The sequence below is a fragment of the Carcharodon carcharias genome, chromosome 2 (genome assembly GCF_017639515.1).
Source record: "Carcharodon carcharias isolate sCarCar2 chromosome 2, sCarCar2.pri, whole genome shotgun sequence".
In the NCBI taxonomy this organism is placed as follows: Eukaryota; Metazoa; Chordata; class Chondrichthyes; order Lamniformes; family Lamnidae; genus Carcharodon; species Carcharodon carcharias.
Genome location: NC_054468.1, coordinates 220,368,266 through 220,393,566, shown reverse-complemented (window position 1 = coordinate 220,393,566; position 25,301 = coordinate 220,368,266). Strand labels below are relative to the sequence as shown.

General features: G+C 40.1%; 1 protein-coding gene across 3 annotated transcripts in view; it reads right to left on the bottom strand.

Moving 5' to 3' along the window:
- ahctf1 (AT hook containing transcription factor 1) overlaps positions 1-25,301 on the bottom strand; it is a 105,992-nt gene that overhangs the window by 55,675 nt on the left and 25,016 nt on the right. For all 3 annotated transcript variants that reach the window (XM_041174251.1, XM_041174261.1, XM_041174268.1), the window contains exons 3-13: positions 18,543-18,796; positions 16,390-16,570; positions 13,046-13,253; positions 12,687-12,803; positions 11,847-11,931; positions 10,442-10,592; positions 9,284-9,416; positions 7,793-7,974; positions 6,878-6,939; positions 4,014-4,142; positions 764-854 (exon numbers count right to left, since the gene is read on the bottom strand). In XM_041174251.1, the coding sequence (XP_041030185.1) occupies positions 764-854; positions 4,014-4,142; positions 6,878-6,939; positions 7,793-7,974; positions 9,284-9,416; positions 10,442-10,592; positions 11,847-11,931; positions 12,687-12,803; positions 13,046-13,253; positions 16,390-16,570; positions 18,543-18,796 (1,593 nt within the window). The remainder of the gene's footprint in view (positions 1-763; positions 855-4,013; positions 4,143-6,877; positions 6,940-7,792; positions 7,975-9,283; positions 9,417-10,441; positions 10,593-11,846; positions 11,932-12,686; positions 12,804-13,045; positions 13,254-16,389; positions 16,571-18,542; positions 18,797-25,301) is intronic.

Here is a 25,301-nt window from a genome sequence, read left to right as displayed (position 1 = left end):
TGACCTATGGTCAATACGAAAAGCTGACAGTTGGGATGAGATACTGGAGGGTGATTGATATTTGCTTTTGGGCGAGTCATCACTTTCAGAAAATGACAGAGAACTGAAAAGAAGAAAAGTTGGGTGTGTTTTTATCTGATGGCATGAAGTCCAATTATGGGGTGCGATGTCTTAAATGGCCTCCAGAATGCAAAAAGCATTTTGTGTGGGACTGACGACATTTCGGCTACTTTCATTTTATTTCTTTTGCCTGTTTCAGTACGCTGTTGACCTGTGCAATATCTTAGTGCAAATTACATGTTTTAGGCAAACGAACCAGTAGGAGATTCAGTCCCTCAAGCTTGTTCCACAATGGAGTGTCTTTCACTGCCATTCTGTTTTGTTTCAATTGGAAGGCTCAACTGTCCCTTTAGTCATTTTTTGAGAAGAAAATTGAAGATCAACACTAAAAGCTTGCACACTTATCAGTCCACAGAATCCTCCTCAGGTTTCTGCAAACGTACTGCCACAGTGCTGCTAATGACCATAAAAGCTCACACGGCATTACAAAAATTTAATGAGTGCATCATTGACAAGGCTAGAATACCAAGCTGAAATTTTGAATGGAAGTTAAAAAATTAGTACTTTCAAAATACACCTAATTTGGCCCATGACTAACGATGCATTTTGTTCAAAGCAAAGTGCAAATCCAATGAAAACTTTAAAATGAACAGAATAAACAGGTAAAATCAGGATTATTTTAAATAGGCTTCAACAAGCTTACCTTCTGCTGTCCATTGTTTGATGCACCCAGTTATTAACCCCAAGGAACTAGATTCCACAGCTGCTGACAAGATTGCTTCAAGTTTCTCTTCCTTAGAAAAAGGAAAGGAGCATTATAATTGAGTTTACACTCCTGATACTATCTCATCCCAGCTTTGAAAGTCTGCTTCTATAGATACATCCACAAGTCCCTATAAAATGTAACAGGATCTCATGTATAAAATAACTCGGTACAATTAGCTTCAGTGAATAATGAATCATTGTACTGATAAAGTGCACAATGGACATCACATAGTTCATCGCAATAAATTCAAAAAATCCTCTCTAAAATTACTGCAAACACAAACAGGAAAGATATATAGCCTGCATGTAAGAAACCTATTAAACAACTTAATTAAATTTTACAGATAGTTAATGAGACAAATTCTGAAACTATTATTATAGTTATAAAAATAAGTTGTATGCCAACCTTGTCGTCTTCATTTCATTAAAGCAAAACCCTGCTGACACGCATTGATTAACACAGCCTCAAAGAAATCAAGTTACAACACCTCATCAAATAGTTGTAAGACTTAAACAGATAGTAAACTTAGAGGTCAAACTGGGCTCAAATTATCGCCTATGTGTTCGTCCTTTAGTCATTTGACAGAATTGACAAAAATAGCTGATTCATGGAATTGTTCATAGAGAAGATATTGTCAATGTTGTATTCACCAACTGCTGTGTGCAGCTCAATACATTTGTCTGTTTAGCTCTAAATAGCTCACTTTCAAAGATGATCAGACTAAGTCATGTAGAAATTAGATCCAATCAAAAATGAATGTTCAAACAGCTTCCTGTAAATGTTGTTTAAGGCAGAGCATTTTTGTTAAAGTACTTCCCTCTATCAATAAAGTATTGTTCACTTGTAAAAAATAATAAACGTCTTTCCAAATCTGGTGTGTTTTTATAAGGGTGTAGAAGAAAACATCAATTTCAATATTGTAAGATTAAAAACTTAATGGACTGCAAGCTTCAGGATTCTTAAGCTATCAATGCTGTACTTTGAGGATACCTGCACAACCTTTGGATAAAAGCAATACTGTGGATGCTGGAAACCCAAAATATAAACAAATTTCTGCAAATACTCAGCAGGTCTGGCAACATCTGTGGAGAGAGAGAAACAGAGTCAACAATTTGAGTCGAATATGAGTCTTCTTCAATACAAGAGTAGTAATCATATTCGACTCGTTAACTCTAACTCTCTCAACACAGGTCTGGCAGCATCAGTGTTGTGAATATATAATTTAGTGATTCATATATTGTAGGAATATAACTTGTAGTTTTGGGGAAATTAAATTTGTAAATGTAAGGTAATTGAAACTCAAATTCAGAAGTCGCAGATCACCCACAATGCTTAAATATTAAAAGGTCCTTCCACGTGTATTTACAAGGTCAGAGTTAGAAGGCGAGAGCCATAAAACGGCAGGCGGGCCTTCACTAGAGATGTGAATTATTCACGTAATTCCCCAGATCAAAGAAAGTTTGAAAAGCAACAGACAAACCAGGGAAGTATCCATATACTTTTCAGATCAAAGGAAAGGACTGGAAACTGAAGCTAATTAATTGAAACCTCTACTTGGGACATCCCAGTGCTGTGGGGATAGGTGTGAAGGGCAGACAGAGAGCACAGAGCGTGAGAACGAGAGACAGTGTGCGCACATTGCTGGGAGTCCGAGTGCCAGACTGGGAAACAGAGTGTCAAAGTGAATTCTTAAGACCTGTACCACACCCTGGTTTGGGCCTAGGATGAGTGAAGAAACCTTCAAGATCCTGTAAGATATAGGGGTACCCTTAGTGGGGATTAAAAACAGAATGGGAGGTGGTCTATTGGGATTTTTGTGTTTAAATAGCAAGGATTTATGACAGTGTTATGTTAATAGTACTTTATTTAATTCTTGTACAGTAAAATGTTTTTGTTTAAAATGTGAAATCTTTCTTCCGGTTAATAACTGGTAGTTACAATTTCTTTTTTAAAATTGAATGGTCTCCCTCAAGATCTTGAGTATTGCTGAATATTTCCAGCACTGTCTTTATTAACTACAAGTAGATGTAAACTAAACAACAATTTAAGTCACACTTTGCATGCCCCCAGGATAACCAAAAGCACTTCAAAGGCAGTGGACTTACTTTACAGAGAATTTGCACACAGCAAAGTCCCAAAAACAACTGACATAAATTATCATTTATTTTTCAACTTCTGCTGATTACGAACAAAAAAAGCAGAACTCTATGCACTTATTTGAATAGAATAATTTATATCCACCTAAATAGGCTAAACTGGGACCTGGCTTAACACCTCATCCAAAAGACTATTTCTGTACTACACTGATGTGTCAGATTAACTAATGTACCCAAGTCTTGGAGTGAAGCCTGACCCCACAGCCACGGTGATGCAAAGGGAAGCAGTACTTTCAAATGACACTAAAAATAAGATTCTAAAACCAGTTAGGAAGTACACAAAGTACAATTGATATCCTAAAGGTTGCTACAACAAAACAAGCTAACCAAATAGTTATTTGAGCAAATGTTAGAGCTCTAAGAGATAGAAGTTGAAGGGAAATTAGTTTAAAATCTTGAACATTTTTAAGAAATGTTGAACAGGATAATACTATTGTTATCAATTTCATAAAGCAAACAGAATTCTGAAAGATCCAGAGATCAGTGAGGTAGAAATAGTAGCTGGATAAATGGAATGGAAGGCTCACAATCACTTGGACCTGTTGGCATATCATCTACTCAGGATGATCAGAGTCAAATTAATAAATTTGTTGAGTATTAGCAATTTTCACAAAGGCATCAAGCACTTGAAGGTCTACAGAATGAAGCAAGCAAGGAAATCTCACGCCCATATTTTAAAAAGAGAGCAACAAATTAAACTCAAGCAGTTAGAGGGCCATTGACTTCTAAGCAACAGGTAAAGTAATGGAAATCACTCTGCAGAATAAACTGGTGGAGTACTTAATAACAACTTATTCAAATTCATAAAATAGATATTGATGATAAAGTTAATTATTTCAGGAACCTTTTAACAAGGTTACAGATGAAAAAAAGCTAATTAAAATGAAATGCATAGAAATTCAGTGTACATGCATGTTAGCCATAAGAGTTGGAGTACAAGATTTGATGGGTCAAATGGCCTTTTCTTCACTTTCAATGTTTCTTTCCATCCATCATTAGAAGATTTTATATAACTCTTATTCTCAACTTACTTGTGTGAGGCAAGAAGGCTGTACATCTGCTAGCCTTGGAGACAGAAGGCCAGCCATCAGACAACGACTATAACCATCAGGTATAGCTTCACTGAGAAAAGGACCAGTTTTCTTCAAATAATGCAATGTCTGGAAAACAAAATTGGATGTCAGTAACGTGATGATAAACAGCTCTTCGACAAAGTTCTCAGTTTATTAAATGTATGATCATAGGATAAACACTACCACAATAGGCCAGTAAAGCATCATCTTGTAGACTGAGAACAGCTGATTAAGACAAGTTAAACATATAGCAAAAACATTCATTCAAGTCTCCAGTTTCTATAGAGCCTGAGAGGTTATGGATCATAGGTAGCAGTAAACGAATGCAGGAATTTAGAACTAGTTCTGAGAATGCACAATTTCTTTCGAAATTTGCAAGAGGGGAAATGAGAAAGCTCTGGCTGGTAAAAGTAGGGAAAAACCCAAGATATTCTGTAAGCATATCAATGGGAAGAGGATAACCAAGGAAAAAGAAGGGCCCATTAGGGACCAAGGGGGCAATCTGCTGAGGGAGGCAAGGGAGGAAATTGCAGGGGCTCTGACCCAAATTTTTAATTCCCCTCTGGCCAGAGGACTGGAGAACAGCTAATGTGGTTCTGCTATTTAAAAAGGGTTGTGGAGATAAGCCAGGGAACTACAGGCCAGTGAGTCTCATGTCAATGCTAGGGAAGCTGTTGGAGAAAATTCTGAAGGAGATAGTCTAACTCCACTTGGAGAGGCAAGGTTTGATCAGGGATAGTCAGCATGGCTTTATCAGAGGGAGGTCATGCCTAACAAATTTGATTGAATTTTTTCAGGAGGTGGCCAGGTGTGTATATGAGGGTAGTGCAGTTGATGTAGTTTATATGGATTTCAGCAAAGCCCTTGACAAGGTCCCACATGGGAGACTTATAAAGAAGGCAAATGCACATGGGATACAGGGTAATTTGATAAGGTGGATTCAAAATTAGCTTAATTGTAGGAGACAGAGGTTGATGAAAAAAGGATGCTTTAGTGACTGAAAGCCAGTGTCCAGTGGCATACCACAGAGATCTGTGCTGGGTCCCCTATTATTTGTCATTTATATAAAATGACATAGATGACCATGTGGGAGGTAGGATTAGTAAGTTTGCGAATGACACAAAGATTGGCCGGGTGGTTAACAGTGAGGTTAACAGTGAGGTTGAGTGTCTTGGGCTACAAGAAGATATAGACGGGGTGGTCAAATGGGCAGATAAGTGGCAGATGGAATTTAACCCTGAAAAGTGTGAGATGATACAGTTTGGAAGGAGTAATTTGACAAGGAAGTATTCAATGAATGGCATGACACCAGGTAGTTCTGAGGAACAAAGGGACCTTGGTGCGTGTGTCCATAGATCTCTGAAGGCGGAGGGGCCTGTTAGTTGGGTGGTGAAAAAAGCATATGGGACACTTGCTTTTATCAATCGAGGCATAGATTACAAAAGTAGGGAGATCATGTTGGAGTTGTATAGAACCTAGGTGAGGCCACAGTTGGAGTACTGTGTGCAGTTCTGGTCGCCACATTATAGGAAGGATGTGATTGCACTGGAGGGGGTGCAGAGGAGATTCACCAGGATGTTGCCTGGGATGAAACATTTAAGTTACGAAGAGAGGTTGGATAGACTTGGGGTGTTTTCGCTGGAGCAGGGAAGACTGAGGGGCAACCTGATCGAGATGTACAAGATTTTGAGGGGCATGACAGGGTGGATAGGGAGCAGCTGTTCCCCTTGGTTGAAGGGTCAGTCACAAGGGGACATAAGTTCAAGCTGAGGGGCAGGAGGTTTAGTGGGGGGGATGTGAGGAAAAACTTTTTTATCCAGAGGGTGGTGACGGTCTGGAATGCACTGCCTGGGAGGGTGGTGGTGGAGGGTTGCCTCACATCCTTTAAAAAGTACCTGGATGAGCACTTGGCACATCATAACATTCAAGGCTATGGGCCAAGTGCTGGTAAATGGGATTAGGTAGGTAGGTCAGGTGTTTCTCACGCGTCGGTGCAGGCTTGATTGGCCAAAGGGCCTCTTCTGCACTGAAATTTTGTGACACCAGTTTTGAAATGAAAATTTTTTGGGATGCATGTGTTATTACTGAGTGGTGAGTTGAGGACTGCCATATTATACTGAATTTGCCCAGAATCAGTGATCCACACAGAAAACCTGGTGTCAAATACAGTCTAAACAAATTATATTTCAACAGTTCACTGTGATAAGCGATGGCATGGAGAGTAGAGTAGGAAATAAAGCAAAGATCCAGTTGCGTGATGAGCAAAAATGAAGGCCAATACCAAGGCTACAATGGTAGAATAGTCAGTACCTTGACTGGGAAGCTGGAATTCAAACTGTTTACACTCAGAACCACAGAGCAGATTCATTACTGCATTCCAACTGACTAACAAGTTAATTGAAGGTCATCAAAATTTGCAAAATGTAGTACCACAGACTAGAAGCAGTAATTTCAAGGTTACAAATTGTATAAGCATAAACAGGCACGGCTATAGCCAAATCACAAAAATTCATTTTCATCAAGCACAAAAGGATTAAGCTCACTAGATATTACATAAATTCTCTCTCCCAAAGTTTACTACCTTTCTCTCCTTCATAACGTCCCCAAACAACCAGAGACACTTTTGTTTCTCTCTCCCCATGTACAAGAGATTAGTCTAATATCTGGCTTAAGTAGCTTTGGTTCAGCTTAAATCTGAAATTTAAAGGTGTTCCTATTTTACAATGTTAACAGCAATCAGATACTTCGTAAATTTAAAATTTTACCTCAGTTAAATAAAGTGGCACTGCGGTATTACTGTGTTAAGTAGTATAAAAACTCACCTCTTTTTGAAACCCAAAGCACGTTATATGCACAAGTCCTGAATTTATCAAACAAGTTGCATCTGTAAAAATAATAAACATACTCTTTTAGAATACAAAAGTTAGTTAGATTTAGTTCAAGCACAATGTCTTAAACTTAATATAGGTCTCCAAGTTAAAAAAAAAACAATGCGCATACACTTTCACTGACACATTCAAACAATGCAGATTAGTTAAAATTTCACATTGTACAATTTCAATTTGTACTATTTACACTTTAGCATTCAATGCCTCACTCTATAATGTAAAACCTACAAAAAAGGGATTAATGATGAAAACTGATGTTACCAGTGTAGATTGAAGTATGTTGGAGAACAATGCAAAGACATCAGGGAGAGAAATCAGCAACTGACTCTCCCAAGCTTGAGGTAAATAAACTACAGGAGTTTAGCACCTTTAATGTAGTAAAATGTCCCAACTTCACAGAAACATTATCAGATTAAATTTAACACCAAGCCACACAGAATTATTAGAACAAGCGACCAAAAGCTTGGTCAGAGGTAGATTTTAAAGACCATCTTAATGGAGAGGTGAAGTGATGAGGATTAAAGAGGAAATTCCAGATCTTCAGGCCTAGGCAGTTGAAGGAACAGCTACCAATGATGGCGAGAAACATAAATTACCAATTGGACAGGGTTAAGGCCAGCAGCAGTACACCATAAACATATGAGGTTCAGTGAACACCTTACAAAATACAAAGCTACAAAAGTTTATACTTCATACTGTTGGCTCCTTATGGGATATGGTTCCATGGGCACAGATCATTCTAAGTTAACTTGCCTAATTGGGCGTAACATAAGCACGAACCTTAAAAATGACATAAATGTTACATTCTACTATAGCACCATAAAAGACAAACCACATAAGTACACTTACCGAAATTGTAGGTACTAGGATTAAAGAACTGCTCTGGTGGGGGATAAGAAGGGGGAACGCCACGGCTAAGGCTTCTTTCGTGTACCAAGACATCCAGCAGGTAATATGGAAAGGTCATACACACAACAGCATCAAGGGACCATAAAGCAAAGTAGGGGCAGTTATGAAGTTGCTCTCCTGCCCTATAAATAAGAAACCATGAAATTAAAGTAACAACCATATCTAGTCAAAATTACAATTTGCAACAGGTTTAAGACCTTCCAAATCCATGACCTCTGCAATCTAGAAGGACAAGGACAGTAAACACATGACAATATCATTACTTGCAAGTGCCCCTCCAAATCACACCATCCTGAATTGGAACTATATCACTGCTCCTTTACTGTTGCTGGGTCAAAATCCTGGAACTCCCTTCCTAATAGCACTGTGGGTGTTTCTACAACACAGACTGTAATGCTTCAAGGTAGTAGCTCACCACCACCTTCTCAAGGGCAATTAGAGATGGGCAATAAATGCTAGCCTAGCCAGTGATGCTCACATCCCATGAACAAATAATGAAAAAAGACCAGTACCTGTTCTGGTGAAAGGTAATTGACCTGAAACATTAAGTCGGGGTTTCTCTCCACAGATGCTGTCTGACCTGCTGAGTATTTCCAGTGTTATCTGCTTTTTATTTCACATTTCCAGCACCTGCAGTATTTTGCTATTGTACAATTTGCAAATTTGTTCCTACACTTTGAAAGAACCATGCAGGAAAAATGTGGATGCAACACTCCAATTGTTCCATCATGGCCTGCACAGACACTAATCAACTGGAAGCTGGATCATTATCATAACAGATGGAACGTGACCTTCCTTCTGATTATTGTATTAGGTGTTTCAATTGCCATTGTGCGTATCTCAGTTTCCTATATAGCATTATCACAATTACACATGGAAGAAATTAAAATTTATCCCAATGTAGTCCCAAGTCAATTTATCGCACTTACGCGGGTGACAAGCTTCAACATTAACAGGGGATTTTCGAAGCTAGTCTAGGGTATTATCCCAGCTCACCCACACCAAGACAACGCATTTAAATTCTTGCTAAGGTTCTGTCACACAATCAAGTCAATTAGATGGCACCCTGGCTTGAAAGTTTCTGTGATGCTCCAGTAGGGGGAAGAATGACCTTTTATAGAAAGATCTGACGTTTACAACTTCACTCTGTTCAAACTGAGGAATATTAGTAGGAAATGGAACACTCCTTTCCTCTAGATGTTCACTACTGATCAAACAGTCAGATGCACAAGAGCTCCCTCCACTCTTACATTCAGTGTCAGAATAGCACTTGCCCCTGATCAAATCCTTGCACCTTCAAAATCAGCCTGCCAATTTAGTGCTTTATAGTTACATACTAACATATGAATTAGAAGCAGGAGTAGGCCCATGTTCAATGGTAATTTTATTAATAACTATGAACAGAAAAATAAGAAAATTCAGATCTCTTACCTTAGTGAATCAGGCATCTGCGCGTGATACCAACGATTAATATCAAAAATACCCAGGTAAGTAGATGGTTTGCGTTGCCCATATGTATTCACCTGCCAACTGAAAATAGACACACTGGTGTCTGGCGAGCTGGCTGTAAGCAAAAAGACCTTACTAAGCTTGTTGCAAACAAATAAGCACAAAAATTACATCAAATATATCATAATAATTATTGGGTTTTTTTGTCCTGCACAATGCAATGATGTGTCTAGAATTTTGTATCCTCCAAGAAAGTTGCAAACCCAGTTCAGCAGAGCACTAAACAGCAACAGTTCAAAGTAAAACAGCATATCAAAAGTTAGGAAACTTTGAATAGTACTGTTTCATTTGTTGAACTATTCTCTATAGGAGCAATTTTAACCTCACCTGTTCAACAAAAAACTGAATGGGGGTGGGCAGTTAAAATCATCCAGATCACTTACCTTTAATGGAGCTATCTAGTTCCCACAAGCTGCTAGACAAAAGAATAAGGCACTCAGTCAAAGCCCTTCATTAAATAGCATTATGTCAGGGGTCTAATGCTATCATTGAACCCAGACCGCAAATGTAACTCAGGCCCGAGTAGGTGTGGCTTTTCTGGCAAGCTGAACAGAGTCAGGGTCTACAGGGAAGGCAAAGAAGCTCAAGCAGGTGCGCACTTTTTTTAAAAGCAGAGCTGGGCTGCAGCCCAGGGTTCCACAAAAGAAGTTTAGCCCATTTATGCACCCTCATTTCCCTTTTTCTAAGACATCTTCATGGAGCCTTCTTGCCAGCAGATTGTCAGCAAGTTGCCATGGGGTACTAGACTTTCTTGTAGCATATTAATGAGGCCCATGGATTTAATAGCCTACTGATTTCTGCAACTATGGCTGAGTTCCCAATTCACCTCACCACCCAAAACTTATTGGAGTTAAAATCAGGGCCTATATCTTGTAAATCGCAGTCCATAAAATATATGTAGTGCTGTCGCTTAAGGTCAGAAAGTTCCACATAATTGTCAATTAAATGAATGTTGAGCACCTAAAGCTCCCAATCTTCCCCAAGGGGCATTTATACACAGCTCTGGACATAAGCAGTAACATTGCCTTTTGGTCTTCAAAAATGATCTGATTCTCTATATAAGTAATACTTTAAACTCACCCTCAGTCACACTTTCTTCTCTATCACCATGATTGCGAAATTTCTCTATAGTCTGGCAGCCCAGCAGCCGAGCATTGGTATTCCTAGTCCTTGAAGAAAATACTTCATAGGTAAGATCTTGAGTATAACGCTCTTCACAATATTCCAAGCCCTTCAAAATAACAGAAAGTCTATTTAGGAACTCTGAATACAAATTAGAACCCAGGTTTTCTTCTGCTTAAATACACCACCAACATCTATGGTATGTGTTTATTCTTGGAGCACAGATTTCCAACCACGTCACCAAGGCCCAGAAATCTACAAAAATCAGACTTTTGATGCTTGTTGACTTAACAAATTTCAGATATTCTATTTTATAGTGCAATACATATGTATCCACAGATAATTTTATATGTATATATTTAAACCTTGATTGAGAACCACGGACTTGAAGAAAGCAAAGGCACAAGAAAAATCACAAGAACCACCCCCCCAAATTCATTTCTTGCTGCCTGCCCTCCAAATGGGCAACCCCCAACGCTCTCCAATCCCTCCCGCCCTAAAAGCCTGGGACTTAACTGTCTCCAGTCCTCACTCATTTTCGTACAACTCCTTGCAGTCCCGGCAGGGGCCACAACCAAGTTCTGCTGCTGCTGGGACTGCTGGAGCTGCTGTCCAATTGGATTGGTCAGCGGCTAAAGGGTAGGACTTCCTGTCCACTGAGGGGCAGAAGTCCGACCAATCGTTACAGCATAGGAAGCTATTCGGCCCATCTGAGCCCGTTTAGCCCAGTCCCATATTAACGTTGCAGAGCAGGCTTTTTATAAATCAGGCTGTTCAGGACCAACTTTCCTACCATGGACTGTGAGCAGTTCTGTCACTGCACCCCCACAAAGTTTTAAAATCCATCTCCATGAAAGTCTTTCATTCCTTACTTCTTCACATTTTCTCTCCTTCACAAGAGCAAACCTGGGCACGAGTCTATAAATCAGGTGCAAGTCTAAGTGCACTTTGCATTTGCAACACTGAGGTATAATGGATAGGCCAGATGCTGGGATATGGGGAGCAAGTGGGAAAATGGAGTTTGAAGCCCATGATCAGCCATGATAGAACTGAATGGTTGAGTAAACACAATGGGCCGTTTGGTCCACTCCTGCTTCTATTTCTTGTATTCTTGTAAGCCCGCACACTGTATAGATTGCTAGTAACACTGCATCATATCAGAGGATCCATTTATTAACTGGATTAGATTGTTTTAGCTCCTAAAAATTGCAAATACTTTAAAAAAAACTTTGGTTTCATATCTTTTATTATTAATCTTGTCCCTGTTTACACCCAAAAAACTGCCATTTGTTCAACAGTAACATGGGTTATTTGTGTATGCATCAAAATATGTGGTTCCAAAGGAAGGAAAAAAAACGTGTACCTCATAGAGGATTTGTCCTGAAGTTAAACACTTCCGATCACCAAATGCCAATTGGAGTAAGTGCAGGCTTACCACGTCCCCTTCACTATAGACAAAAAACAAACAAGTAGTAAACTAACACTGGAGCACGTTACCATCCCTTCCAATGTTTCTTGACCACAAACTAAATCATCACTGTGCAAACACGGCTTTATATATAGCTTGTACTTTAAAATGATCAGCATATAAAATGGATAAAGAAAGTCGAAAGATCAATTTTCTTTTGGAACATGAAATGTTGGAGGAATTGGGCAGTACAGTGGATTAGATGCTAGCCTTTAACTGCTGAAATTAGAATTACAGTATTATGCAGACTAACTAGTACAGCAGTAAACAATGTTAATTGACCTCATTCCTAGCAGTCATGGGTCCCACAGCAAGAGAATTTTCCTGAGCTCAGTGGGCCCACACATAGGATATATGGCACAAAAACAGGCCATTTGGCCCAACTAGTCCATTCTGGAATTTATTTCCCCCTTCAGCCTCCTCCCATCTTTCCTCATCTAAATGTAGAACCGTGGATAAAGTCTCAATGAAAATTAGAGGTTGCTTTCCTGCAATTGGGGTTGAGGTGTGCTGTTATAGATCTATGCTGCATCAAACTGCATTATACCAAACTTCGGAATGATTAACCTGTACACATGAAGCTCAAAATATAAAATCTTATGTGCTCTATGATTATTGATTAATATTAATCATAATCATACAGCATATTAATCACCTCAAGAAACAAAACATTTATACAAAACATGAAATAACATGCAACATTTTTGTTATTTTTCACACTTTATGGGCACTCACCCATCCTGAGCAGACTGTACAGCCCAAAGATAACAGCAGTTCCGAGGGTCATTCTCAGGCTCCTGAAAGGTGAATGCATACACAGGCACCTTCCCTCCTTCCAACTGCGAGTAGTATCTGCATCAAGGAAAAGGTCCCATCAAATCAACTATTTTCAGGAGTCCACTAGAATGTAGCATCTGTTGTTACTACTGTGTGCGCCTGTATCTTCAGAATCCCTCTGTCCTAATTATACTAGTTGGTGAAACTGAATATAGTAAACTTTAGGGAATAGGAAGGATCTATGAAGGGACCTAAAAAAGCTTCAAATAGCAATCATGCAGAGCGGGTATGCAAAATCTAAAGTTCCTAATACTTACTCTTTTTTCAAAGTTTTCAAGTTCCAGAGTTGAACATAACCATTAGCAAAGCCAACTACCAACTGGTTTGTTCTGGGCACATAGCTCATTGCAGTGGCTGCTACCGCTGATGGACTCTGCAGCTGGAAGCAGAGGTGTCGTCCTTCCCTTATCACAGTTTCCCTCATTCGAGGAATTTCTGCAGGGGATCTATTGACCACTTCAAGATCTGAAAAGAGATTTGTTCAGAATACAGCAAGTGAAAATGCTCCTAAGCCAATGTTTTAACACAGACGAGATGAATGAAAAGTCTGGGTGGATGATTAACTGACCACACTGAGCCTACAATCAACATCTTAAAAGAGGTATTCCTATAGTAATATTTTCAAATAAAGTATAATTTTTACTTGTAGAACTAAAGCTAATATTTTATGATCACAATTTTTGATTTGAATATGAATATAGGCAAATAAATGTATGCTCCCAAGTCAGAATCACATGACCATGGCTGCAATAGCAATAAAGATCCACACGAGAACAGAAGAACTCTGTTTAACAATGTTCATCGGAGACCTCAGGATAGCGGAGGGCCTGTTTCCCCTAATTGATTTATGGCAGTGAGGCACATATAACATTTGGGTCTATGGGTCTTGTGTTTAGGAGTCCCCACCAGGTGGGGGAAAAAAAGGAGCATGAGATCCCACCGAATACCCTCCTGGCCCTTATCCTCCCAATCTTCCAATTACCTTTCCAACAACATCAGTAGCAGCTGCAGCATAAGAGGCTAAAGCATTTAAACAAACCACTGAGTGAGCAACAAGAGGAGAGCAAGGGAACTCAGCTTCCAGTATTCAACACACCAGTCAAAGCTTTGCCCCCAGAAGTTTTTCCATTAGGCATCAACATTATGGTGGAGGAGAGAGAAGCAAAGCTGAGATAATTACTGATACCTTATAATGCACATTACATTGTAAAAATGCTCCAAGAATCGATACAAAGAAGCCAACAACCGAGGACTGGAAACATAAAAGGCTCACACTGTTGCTGGAACAGTGGGTCCTGTTATCCTGTTCAAGGAGGGGTTAACATTTCAGCTCATCCAGGGCTGGAGTTCTTTATTTAGGGGGGTGGGAAATGGGTTCTTTTAGTTCAAGCCTGCTCTTCCCGGATCTGCTGGGCCAGGTGGATATCCTTGGGCATGATGGTGACCGCTTGGTGTGGATGGCGCACAGGCTGGTGCCCTCAAAAAGTCCCACCAGGTAAGCCTCGCTGGCCTCCTGCAGGGCCATGACAGCCGAGCTCTGGAAGTGCAGGTCGGTCTTGAAGTCCTAGGCAATCTCCCGCACTAGGAGCTGGAAGGGCAGTTTGCGGATCAGCAGCTCGGTGGATATCTGGTAGCAGCGGATTTCCCGCAGAGCCATGCTACAAGGCCAGTAGTGGTGCTGCGGCTGGGGCGCTCTTGCCTTGGTGGCCAGCTGTTTGCGGGGGACTTTACCCCTGGTGGATTTGCAGGCTGTCTGCTTAGTCCTCACATTTGATTCCTTCTCTCAGTTCCTCCCAATGTCCGACAGGCAGTCTGACAACACAGAGGCATTGGAAGGGTCGAGAGAGATTTTGCTGTGGAAGAGAATGGCGCAATCACGTTACATGTGGAATCTGACAAAATGTTTTCAGGTAATATCAACGGGCAGCACGTAGATGAGAAATAGTAGGAAGCCTTGGATGGCTCCTTGGGGGACCCTGGAGACAATGGTGCAACAGCAGAAAGAGAAACCATTGTAGAAGATTCTCTGTCTACCACTGGATATACAAGAATAAAATAACATACTAAATCAAATTGTAGCACCACAAAAACTTGTAACAGTTCAAGTCTAATCTAACCAAAAGTTAGGCTGGACTTACTTTGGGGAGGCAAAGTAGTATTAAAGAGCAGAATATTTAATCCGGGAAGGGGTGCAGAAAATTTTGGTGAGTTTCAGATTACAAATATTTTCTCCCTGCACATCAATTTCATCACTGCCCACAAGCATAGCCAGTGTTAAATAAGCACCTATGAAAAGGGTTGATCTCTTTGAGTATCTAGATGGTGGGGTAGGGAGGGGAGGGTGTAGTGATAGCTGTGTACTTAAGGAAAATAACCAATAATTCTGTAATGGAGATTGTTGCTAGGTGAATATTTGCATACCATAGTGACAACAGCAAGGTAAACAGACTAGTGGCAAAGAAAGTGTCATTCTTGCATCAGGCCTGCACGGACAATTAGTAATAAATGCAAATTTAGCGTTATAATTCAGAGCACAAAGGAACGTTATGATATGGCAGGTAGTATTTGCCAGGCTGGCCAAATCCCAAAGGGAAAGTTGGCCACACTACCACAACAATTTTGCAATTTGTTTCTATTACGAGAAGGTTGTGAACTGAAGTCAGAAATGAGTCCACTACCACCTTTTGAGATTTTAAAGATTAAATTAAAACATTTATTAACAAAAGAAAACTTAAACACACAAGACTACAGTTACACAGTTACATTTAGTTTTATAACAGTTCTCACAAGATTTCTACTTAACTAGACTCCCAACTACAAACCCCTTTCAGGCAACAGTCCAAATAGATTCATAATCTATAAACATTCAGCAACATTACCTCAAGCACCCACTGTTACTACAATGGAGATATTTCACAGCTTCTATCTCCCTCCCATTCAACAATGAAACTGCCACTGTGTGCTGGCAGTGGCTTTTAACAAAGCCTTGGTTATTGGAGCAGCAAACTTCTCCTGGGTGCCTAGAGGCTTTTTCCCACAGGTCTGTTGCACAGTGCACCTTTCAAGCTCTCATACAGCCACTCCCACACAGCCTTCCATCCCTCTTTAAATATATGTTCTCCTTTCTGGTCTGTAAATCCCATCGTTTCAACCTTTCTTTGGAAGTTACCTTTACCAGAATATAAAAATCGTTCATGTTGTCATTATGGCTAGCACTATCAGGGAAAAATAAACTTAATAGCTTTGCCCTATTTATCTTGCCAGTTGTAAACATCTCATCATGTCCCTTTGAAAACTAAACAACCTCAACTTATCTAAAAATGCAAATTGCATTCACACTATGTGCTGAGACTTCATCCAAGCTTACCCACCTCCACTTCAAATGCATGTTTTACACCTAACCCCTTTTGATTATTCAAACCTTGCTGTCAGACTATCTGCAATTTAATTAAACTAGACACATACACAAACATACATACACACAGTTCCCATAAGCCCGCTTCAGTATCCCACAGTAATATTCGGGAAAAAAATGATATTTCCTTCACAGGAAGACAAGCATTACTTCCATTCTTAGGCATAGCTGTGCAGATCAATTTACCTGCTGGCTCCTGTTCACTTTGATTGCACGAGAAGTCATCCAAGCACAGGTCGATGAGCAGAACATGTCCGGTATCAGTTACAACAGCGACTATGCCAAAAAACCAGCGTAGACTCTGATTTAATCGCTGTGTGCTGGCAGTGGCACCGCCATGGTTTACTATTGGTTCGATGGCAGTCACCTGAGTTTATAAAAAAAAACAGCTAATTGTGCACAATTTTTTTCCAAATACTATATAATGAATCCAAAATCTTACAAAATGTTGAATAAAAACCAAAAATCAACTTAAGCTGGCAGCATTAATCAGTACAATTTTTAATGTTTTTTTAATTCATTCATGGGATGAGGGCATCGCTGGCTAGGTCAGCATTTATTGCCCATCCCTAACTGCCCGTGAGATGGTGGTGGTGAGCTGCGTCTCAATATCATATCATGTGGTGTACACTGGTGCCTTCTGTTCCTTTTCAGCCACTTCACATTTGGCCCTTGAAGCAATTTTTGGGGTGTTTTGTGCTAAAGAGAACAGGACAATTATTGCAAGCGAGGTGGGTCCCTCTCTCCAGGTCTAGGTGGTACTTAGCAGCTGATCTAGAAAGTGTTCAACATTAAAATCAGTAATATTCACCTGCCTTGCATGGAAAGAACCAGAGATATAGCAAAAGTTTAAAAAAAACTTAAAACATCTATTCTACGAGCTGAAGAATCCAGCTTAAGCCACATAAGGTCTAGATGATTCAAAGGGAGAACAGTGTGTAATTTCACTTAAGTGGTTTGATGCTGGGTATTGACAATATGCTTTTCCTGTACCTGTGTAGAGAGGTACCATTTCCAGTAAGGATCAAGTTCCTTTTCTTAGAAACAACGCTATGTATAAACAGTTGGAATTAAATTCCAATAATGCGTAGAATAGAACTGAGGAGGCCAGAGTACAAATTATTACATTGAAATATTAAAACATTTAGAAGAAACTTTCTTAGGCCTGCTACCCTGAGCCTGACTAATGTCAAGATGGAACTTATCAACAAGATAAAATCGTATTTGAAACATATCCTCCAGAAATACATATATTCCTTAGTGGATAGGCTCAAAAAAACAAATCAATAAATTGTGTAGGAATTAATTCAAATGGCATCTTATTACTGATTATTAAAAATGAACCTCAAGGTTGACCAGGACTTCAGTTGAATGACACTCAATTCCTGACTAGATGCAGGCAACATGGAACACTCACAAATCATGAAGTTTCACATGTGGAATATATATAGGTTTAGTTCAATGGATGAGAATGCAAAAAGGACAAGATAAATCTAGCAGCCAAGGCAGGTAGGGAGTGCCAGGATTTTGATCCAATGACACCGAAGGAAAAACAATATATTTCCAGCCCAAGTGCGCCACTTGGAGGGGAAATTGGAGGTGGTGGTGCTCCCATGCACCCACTACCCTTGTCCTTCAAGGCAGTAGAGATCATGGGTTTGGAAGGTATGCCGAAGTAGCTTTGACAACTTGCTGCAATGCATCTTGTAGATTGCACAAACTACAGAATGCCAGTAACGGAGGGGGTCGAATATTTAAGGTGGTGGACATAGTGCCAATCAGTGGGTTGCTTTATCCTGGATGGTGTCAAGCTAGAGTGTTGTTGAGTTGTGCTTATCTAGACAAGCGGAGAGCATTCCATCACACTCCTGACTTGTACCTTGTAGATGGTAGAATGCCACTGAGAAGTTGGAAGACCGATAACTTGTCGCAGAATACTAAACTCTAACCTGTAATACGAAGTGTAATGCACATGCAGTGTTGAAAATTTTCCACTTGTCAAGCAAAGTCAAGTGCATAGAAAGGATCGTAAAACAAGAAATTCAGACCATTTTGGAAAGGAACAAAACACACAACAGTGCAGTCCCAGGTGAAGGAGGGCAGCTGGTTGACGTTAAATAGAAAACAAAGGAACGTTCATTTTTCCTTGCAATCTGTGAAAGGATGGAAATAACTATTGCTTAGCTCCATAGAGCTGAGAATGTGAAAACTGACATGAGAAATTTCAAAAGGCGCTTGTTTTCCAAGTGCAAATGGCACAATCATTATTCAAAGAGGTTAATCAATGTATTCAGTTGTAAAGGAAGAGAGGCCATGGTCAAAGGATTATAAAAATGTACCTTTCCAGGGAGAAACACTGCTTTAACCACTCTGGATACTGCGAGGTCATAAAGGCAGAGGATGCTACCTTCAGATTCTTTTAATCCTATCAATAATCCAGTTCTTTTCAGCCAGCAGAATTCTTTTACAGCCAGAATAGTTGGGGCCTGTTCTCCAATTCCACGGAACCGATAGGCTGACAGTCGTTCACCTGTGATCGAGTTAAGCAGCTCTAAATGAGCACCGCAAGCTAGCCAGGACAATCCGTTTCTACCTGAAAGAGAAACACAACACAATAACTACATTTATTATGGTAAATATGAATTTATCAACTCTTCACTAATGATTTTATGATCTTAAAAGGAACATAAAACGAAACTAGATTTGTCTAATGTCCTTTAGGGAAGGAAACTTTCTATGTACCAGATCTGGCACTATATCTGATTTCTGCTCGACATCGACTGCTTGGCTACTAATTCCCTGCATCGACTGCTTGATTATTAACTGCCCGCTGAAATGGACCAACGTTAGGAACAATGTATAACTTTAAGTTTAATTTATATTTGCATGTTAAGAAAGGTTTCAGTTTCATTTAGTTTTTTTTTGAGAACCTGGTACTGGGAGGTCTGGAGACTCTCCTAGCAAAAGGTCAGGTTTTTTTGGATTTTTGTATACATGCATTTTTAATGAGGTTTTATAATCCTTGAAGTGAAGAGGTGGGTTACAAAGAGGCTAGTAGTTTATTGATTTAGGAAAAAATCACAAAGCAGAAAAAGCTGTGCCGTTGCTTAGTGACAGGGGTTCAATGACACACAGGTAAAGATAGAAAAGAAATTCAGAATGTGCATGCAAGAGTGAAAACAGGAATTCTAAACTCTCTGGTAAGAAATACTGCAAGGCTGCTGGGAACAGAGTTTAGGGAACTCAAGCGTTTGTTCTGCAGTTGAAGTAATAGTGAGTTAAGAGTGCGGTTTTGGGTGTCTCAGGGAGGTACACCAGCTGGGGAAAATGCTCAGAAATCCATTGGAAGGAACCCGTTTGCATCTGGGTGAACCCAAGCAAGCCGCTTTGGTGTTAAGATAGTGGTAAATCTTCACTGGAGTTTTGTGTCTGTAAGGATATTGCTGGGGTGAAAAGGAATGGTGAAAGTTTGAATCATTTTCTTGCATTTTTGAGATCTTTCCAACCTTTCTGTCTAGTGTAATATAGTTCAATTTTTTCCCTTGCTAATAAAAGTTTTATTCGTAATGTTAAAAGTTCATCTTGTGAATTTGTTCAGTAACTTTCCTCCAGGTTTCTAGACAAAAACAAAGTTAGGATCTATCAAACCAAGTTTCACTCTGGGATCTGACTTGTCTAGTATTAACATCAGCTGGGGTCGTAACACCAGCAAGCCACTCTGTTTTATCAAAACCGCCACAAAGAAAGGTAAAATACCCATAACCTTCTCAGGGAAACAAGAGATGAACAATTTATGCCTGCTTTGCCAGTGGCCCCCAAGCCCCAAGATTGATTTTTAAAATTAAGAGCATAAGCAATGAACGCCCAAGGTTGCAGTGAGAAAATGAAAGAATTGGCAAATTTGTAAGCGATTTCCTCAGAAATAGTCTCATTCTTTTGATTGTTTCTGGAAAATAAATAGTATTTCCCTTATTTGCTACGGGTAGATAATGAGCAATTGTTACTGATACGTGAGGGATGTTTAAATCTGTGTGTGTTCTCAGGCAGGGCACAGTTCTTTACTTTTACTGTCTATCTGGTCATGATATGGGAAATGCATAAGCTGAAAAGGTGTACTAATTTGCAACTTCCCTTCTCATCGCCACAACAGCAGTCAATATTGCCTAAAAGATTGTGTGATTTCATCAGAATCTTCCTCACAGTTTGAACAATACTGCAGTCCTTCCAAAATTTTTGATGATATGAAATCGTTTTTCTATCAGGTTTATTTGGGTTCTGAGAAATGTAAATTAGAGCACTGTAACTATTTAGGATATCTTACAGATAAAGATTTACAGTATTTGCCCCTTGGAATATGCTGCAATGGCTAATTAGACAACAATGGGTTGAATATAATAAAAAAAATAATCTGGGCTTTCTCCATGACAGTCACCTTAGGAAGAGTGAGCATGAGTGTGAGTGAGGAAGTCAGAAGTGTTTATAAGATATTTTCATGGCAGCACACAAACATCTATCAGCTGTACTCTCAGAAAAGCACTTTGAGTTTGTTGTACAAAACTCAACAGGCGGCTCAGTAGCTCAAATGCTGGAACCTCAACTCCTAACATGTGTCCCGGTTATACAATCTCTCACTGTATCCATACTCAGTGACATAAAAGTGGTAAAAAAGTTGCAGTATTGACTAAGTAAATCCCAAACAGCTGTAGCACATTCACTAAATCCTCCCACACAAACAACATATTGGCTCTAAAGCACAGCTGGAGCAGAAAACTGTTTGGAATTCATCACACATTGCAACGCCACAGGACACATGCTTATCCCTTATGCCAATCGCTGCTTAACAGAACATTGCAAAACCAATGCAACGTCGATATAAGGCACGTAATTTGTGGGAAAGTTGCTTTTTGGAAGATCCTTGGTGTGAATCCGATTTTACAGGCAGGAAATAGTTTAACTTAAACAGCCCTGATTTCTCCTTTCACCATCCGTCCATAAGTAGAAGAAAGGCGTTTTAATTTTGATTTGCCCCTTTATAAGCGGTGGTGTATTTCCCAACCCCTCAGCTTTGGTGTGATTCAATTTCTATTAATAACCTCACAGCAAACTTGAGATAGGGTGAACTCAAGAGGGTTAGTTTATTCGCACATGCTCAAACGCGACAGGGTTGCAATGTAGCCCCCTGTGCATTTATACAATAAACGAGGGAAAGGGGAAAGAGAACAAGAAAAAGATAGATTTACAGGGCAAAGGCAATAGAATAAAGAATTATTGTTTCACGTGAATCCAGAGTTCAGAATCAAAGTCCAATGGTGTATTCCTTCACAGAGGTCGGCAGGTTGAAAACTGATGCTGGACTGATGAATTAGTCTTGTAGGTGATGGTAGAAAAGTTCAGGTGTTCCAGTAGACAGTATAGCTTTTTGGGGTGGGGTCAGGAATTCATACCTAGGCAGAGCCCCCTTTCTGAGCTGTTGCTTGGTCGATGGAAAATGGCAGACTGATTTGCAGTACAGCAAGACAGTATAACTGATTCTCCCAGCTAGGGAGGTCAAGTCACATGACTCGCACCTCTCCACTTTGGCTTTGACAAAAGGGTGTACGTTCCTTTGTCTGGGTTCAAGATTGAAATTCTTAATGGTTGGAACATTAACAAAGGACGGTTGCAGTGCTCTTTGTCCCAGCAGACTAGTAGACTCTGATGGCCAGGCCTGGCTTATGAAATGTAGATGGCCTTGTATAATTCCCTTTGAATTTGGTCTCTGCAGCCTACAGGAGTTGTTCGTGTCTCTTCAGAGATAACGAGGCACAAGGTGCTACAATACTGCCAAATAGCTCTTATTGTTCAAGGGTCACAGCCAGGCATAGCTTCAGTCATTTTAAAAGGTCATGCCATAAAATAGCTTGGTCTAACACCACATGAGGATGATGGCTCCAATCCCCTTAGACCCAGTACAAATTTTGAAACTGAGGTTTAAGAAAAATCTGTGGTAGGTTAAATGAAGTTGCAGTACAAATCAAGATCAGTTCTTCCTCAGCCCTCACAGAAAAATTTGAAAGCCACTGATTTGGACACCAAGACCAGACAGTAAACCTGACCTCTACAGGATAACACCATATCACACCTAAACCACCACAAGAGTATAACTTGTCACAGGAGAAAGGATGTCATCAGCTAGGGCTATATTTTTCACCTGACTGAAGGAGGAAGCAATAGGAATCAAGTGAATTTGCATCTTCTTCGGAAAAGCATAAAATACAACACAGCTGTCCACACCTTCATCTAATGGTGGTTTTCTCAAAGGATTGGAGTTTAGAAAAGGAAAATGTTCATTAAATTAAACTTAAAAGGCACTCTAGGAACAGTATGTATTGCAGCTTAAGCATGGTACACCTGAATATTCAGTCATATACCGGTTACTAGATTCCCAACAAAAATAGCTAATTTTCGCAATAAACATAAATGATGAGCCTCCCCTACAAACATAGCTCTTAAAGTCTGAACACACATTGTAGCGCTACAGTGTAGCTCTGATAAACAAAGCAATCAAACAGAACTAGCAATCACCTAAGATTTACTGGATTAGTAATCCAGAGGCCAGAACTAACGCACTGGAAACACAAATCCCACTGTGGATGCTGGGGGAATTTAAATTCAATTAATTAATAAACTTGGAATAAAATGTTAGTCTCAATTATCATGAAACTACCCAATTGTCATAAAAACCAGTCTGGTTCACGATGTCCTTTCAGGGAAGCTTGGCCTAAATAGCCAAGTGGTTATGGTACTGGGTTTGTAACCCCAAGGTGGCTTGGCCTAAACAGCCAAGTGGTTATGGTACTGGGCTTGTAACCCCAAGATCAAGAGTTCAAATCTCACCATGGCAAATTATGAATCAAGAGTTCAAAATTTAAAAGATTTAAAAGATTATCAAGAGTTCAAATCTCACAATGGCAAACTATGAAACAATGCCCTTTCAGGGAGGAAATCTGCCATCCTGACCCGGTCTGGCCTACACAACTCCAGACCCACTGCAATGCGGATCATTCCTAACTTCCCTTTGAAATGGTCTTCTAGCAAGCCAGTTATTCAGTTGTATCAAACCATTACAGGAAAGTGGAAGAAGAATAAAATCAGTCTGCCCGCCAACATCAGCCTAGGCACTGGAAAATGACAAAGGCACACCTAGCCCTGTCAACCCTGCAAAGTCCTTCCCCTGAACATCTGGGGATTTATGCCAAAATTGGGAGAGCTGTCTCACAAGCCAGTCAAGCAATAGCCTGACAGTCACTCACAATCATACTTTACAATGTCCCAGACTTCTCCATCATCATCCTTGGGCATGTCCTGACCCACCAGCAAGACAGACCCACCAAAGGTGGTGGAACAGTGGTACGCAGTGAGGAGGGTAAGGCCCTGGGTGACCTCAACATTGACTCCAAACCCATGATGTATCTGGCATCATGTCAAACACAGGTGAGGAAACCTCCTGCTGATTACCACCTATTGTCTTTCCTCAGCTGATGAATCAGTGTACCTCCACTTCAAAGGTACAGAAAAGTATTCTGCATAGGGGACATCAATACCCTTCACCAAGAATGGCTCAGCAGCACCACTACTAGCAAGTCCTGAAGGAATACACACCAGCCAGGACCTGTAGCAAGTGGTGACTGAACAAACACGAGAGGAAAAACTATTTGACTTTGCTCTCACCAATCTACCTATCACAGATGAATCTGTCCATGACAGTACTGGTAGGGGAGACTGCCACACACTCCTTTTGGTGATGAAGGCCCATTTTCACAGAGAACACCCATCGTGCTGTCTGGCACTTTAACTGTGCTAACTGGGATAGATTCAGAACAGATCCAGCAGTTCAAAACTGGGCATCCATGAGACGCTGTGGGCCATCAGCAGCAGAATTGTATTCAACCACAATCTTCATAACTTTGTGGCCAGCCATATCCCTCACGCTACCGTTACCAACAAGCCAAGGGATGAGCCCTGGTTCAATGGGGAGTGCAACAGAGCATACAAGGAGTAGCATCAGATATACCCAAAAATGACATGCCAACCTGAAGAAACTACACAGGACTACATACATGCCAAAAAGCAGAAGCCGCATGCTGCAGATAGAGCGAAGCATTCCCAAAAACCAAAGGATCAGATTAAAGCTCAGCAGTCCTGCCACATTCAATGGTGGTCAATTAAACAACTAACTGGAGGCAAAACAAAAATTGTCTTTCAAGGAGAACACTCCATTTGTCTTACCAGTCTTCAGTTTGATGACTCAACACACCAGCCAGGAAGTTGGGGGGGGGGCGGGGAGGAGAAGGGGGCATAGGTGGTGTTAAGTTCCAATAGTTGTTTAGAAATGAAGACTGAAAACAAGTCAGGATCCTACAGACAGAGTTATATTGCTCGTCATAAAACTCTACCAACCTCAGCTGTTATCCCTTTCATACAATCAAACGGGTACTTGGTTGAACAACCTAATAATTAGCAATTGAACTTCTTTAACTGTTTCCTTCCCTAACAGATTCCCCTCTTCCTAAAAATGAAGCACCCTTAAGTTTATATAATCACAAAAAAAGTAATAACAAACATCAATATATATTTTTCATTCAATAAACTGACCTTATTCCCCTTCTTAAAAAAAGGACACATGTATAGATGTGTCCACACACAAAAAGAAGTATTTTTTTCCTCTTTGAGGATCTCAAGTAACATCTTGGAACTTGCTCTTCTTTTGGTGAAGCAGTCAGATAATTGATAGCTGCTAGAAATCCATTTGATCTTGGCAATCCCCTTACTCTCGAGCATCTGTTTTAAGCTTGCAATGTCAATCCGCAATCTCTTATTGACGCACTCCGCAGTGAAAATTTTCCCAAAGTGACTTATTATCTAAAAGATATTCGATAGGTACCATTCCTGAATACCCTTTTCCATTTAAAACTTCTGCCAGTATCTTTGATATAAAAATGCCATAATTACCGTCTTAACAAGGGCAAGAGTCTCTGCTGCTGATGTACTTTTTACAAATCTTTGTATCCTTTTAGATTCCCATGCCAAAAGGCAGCATTTGCCTTTCTCCCCACGAG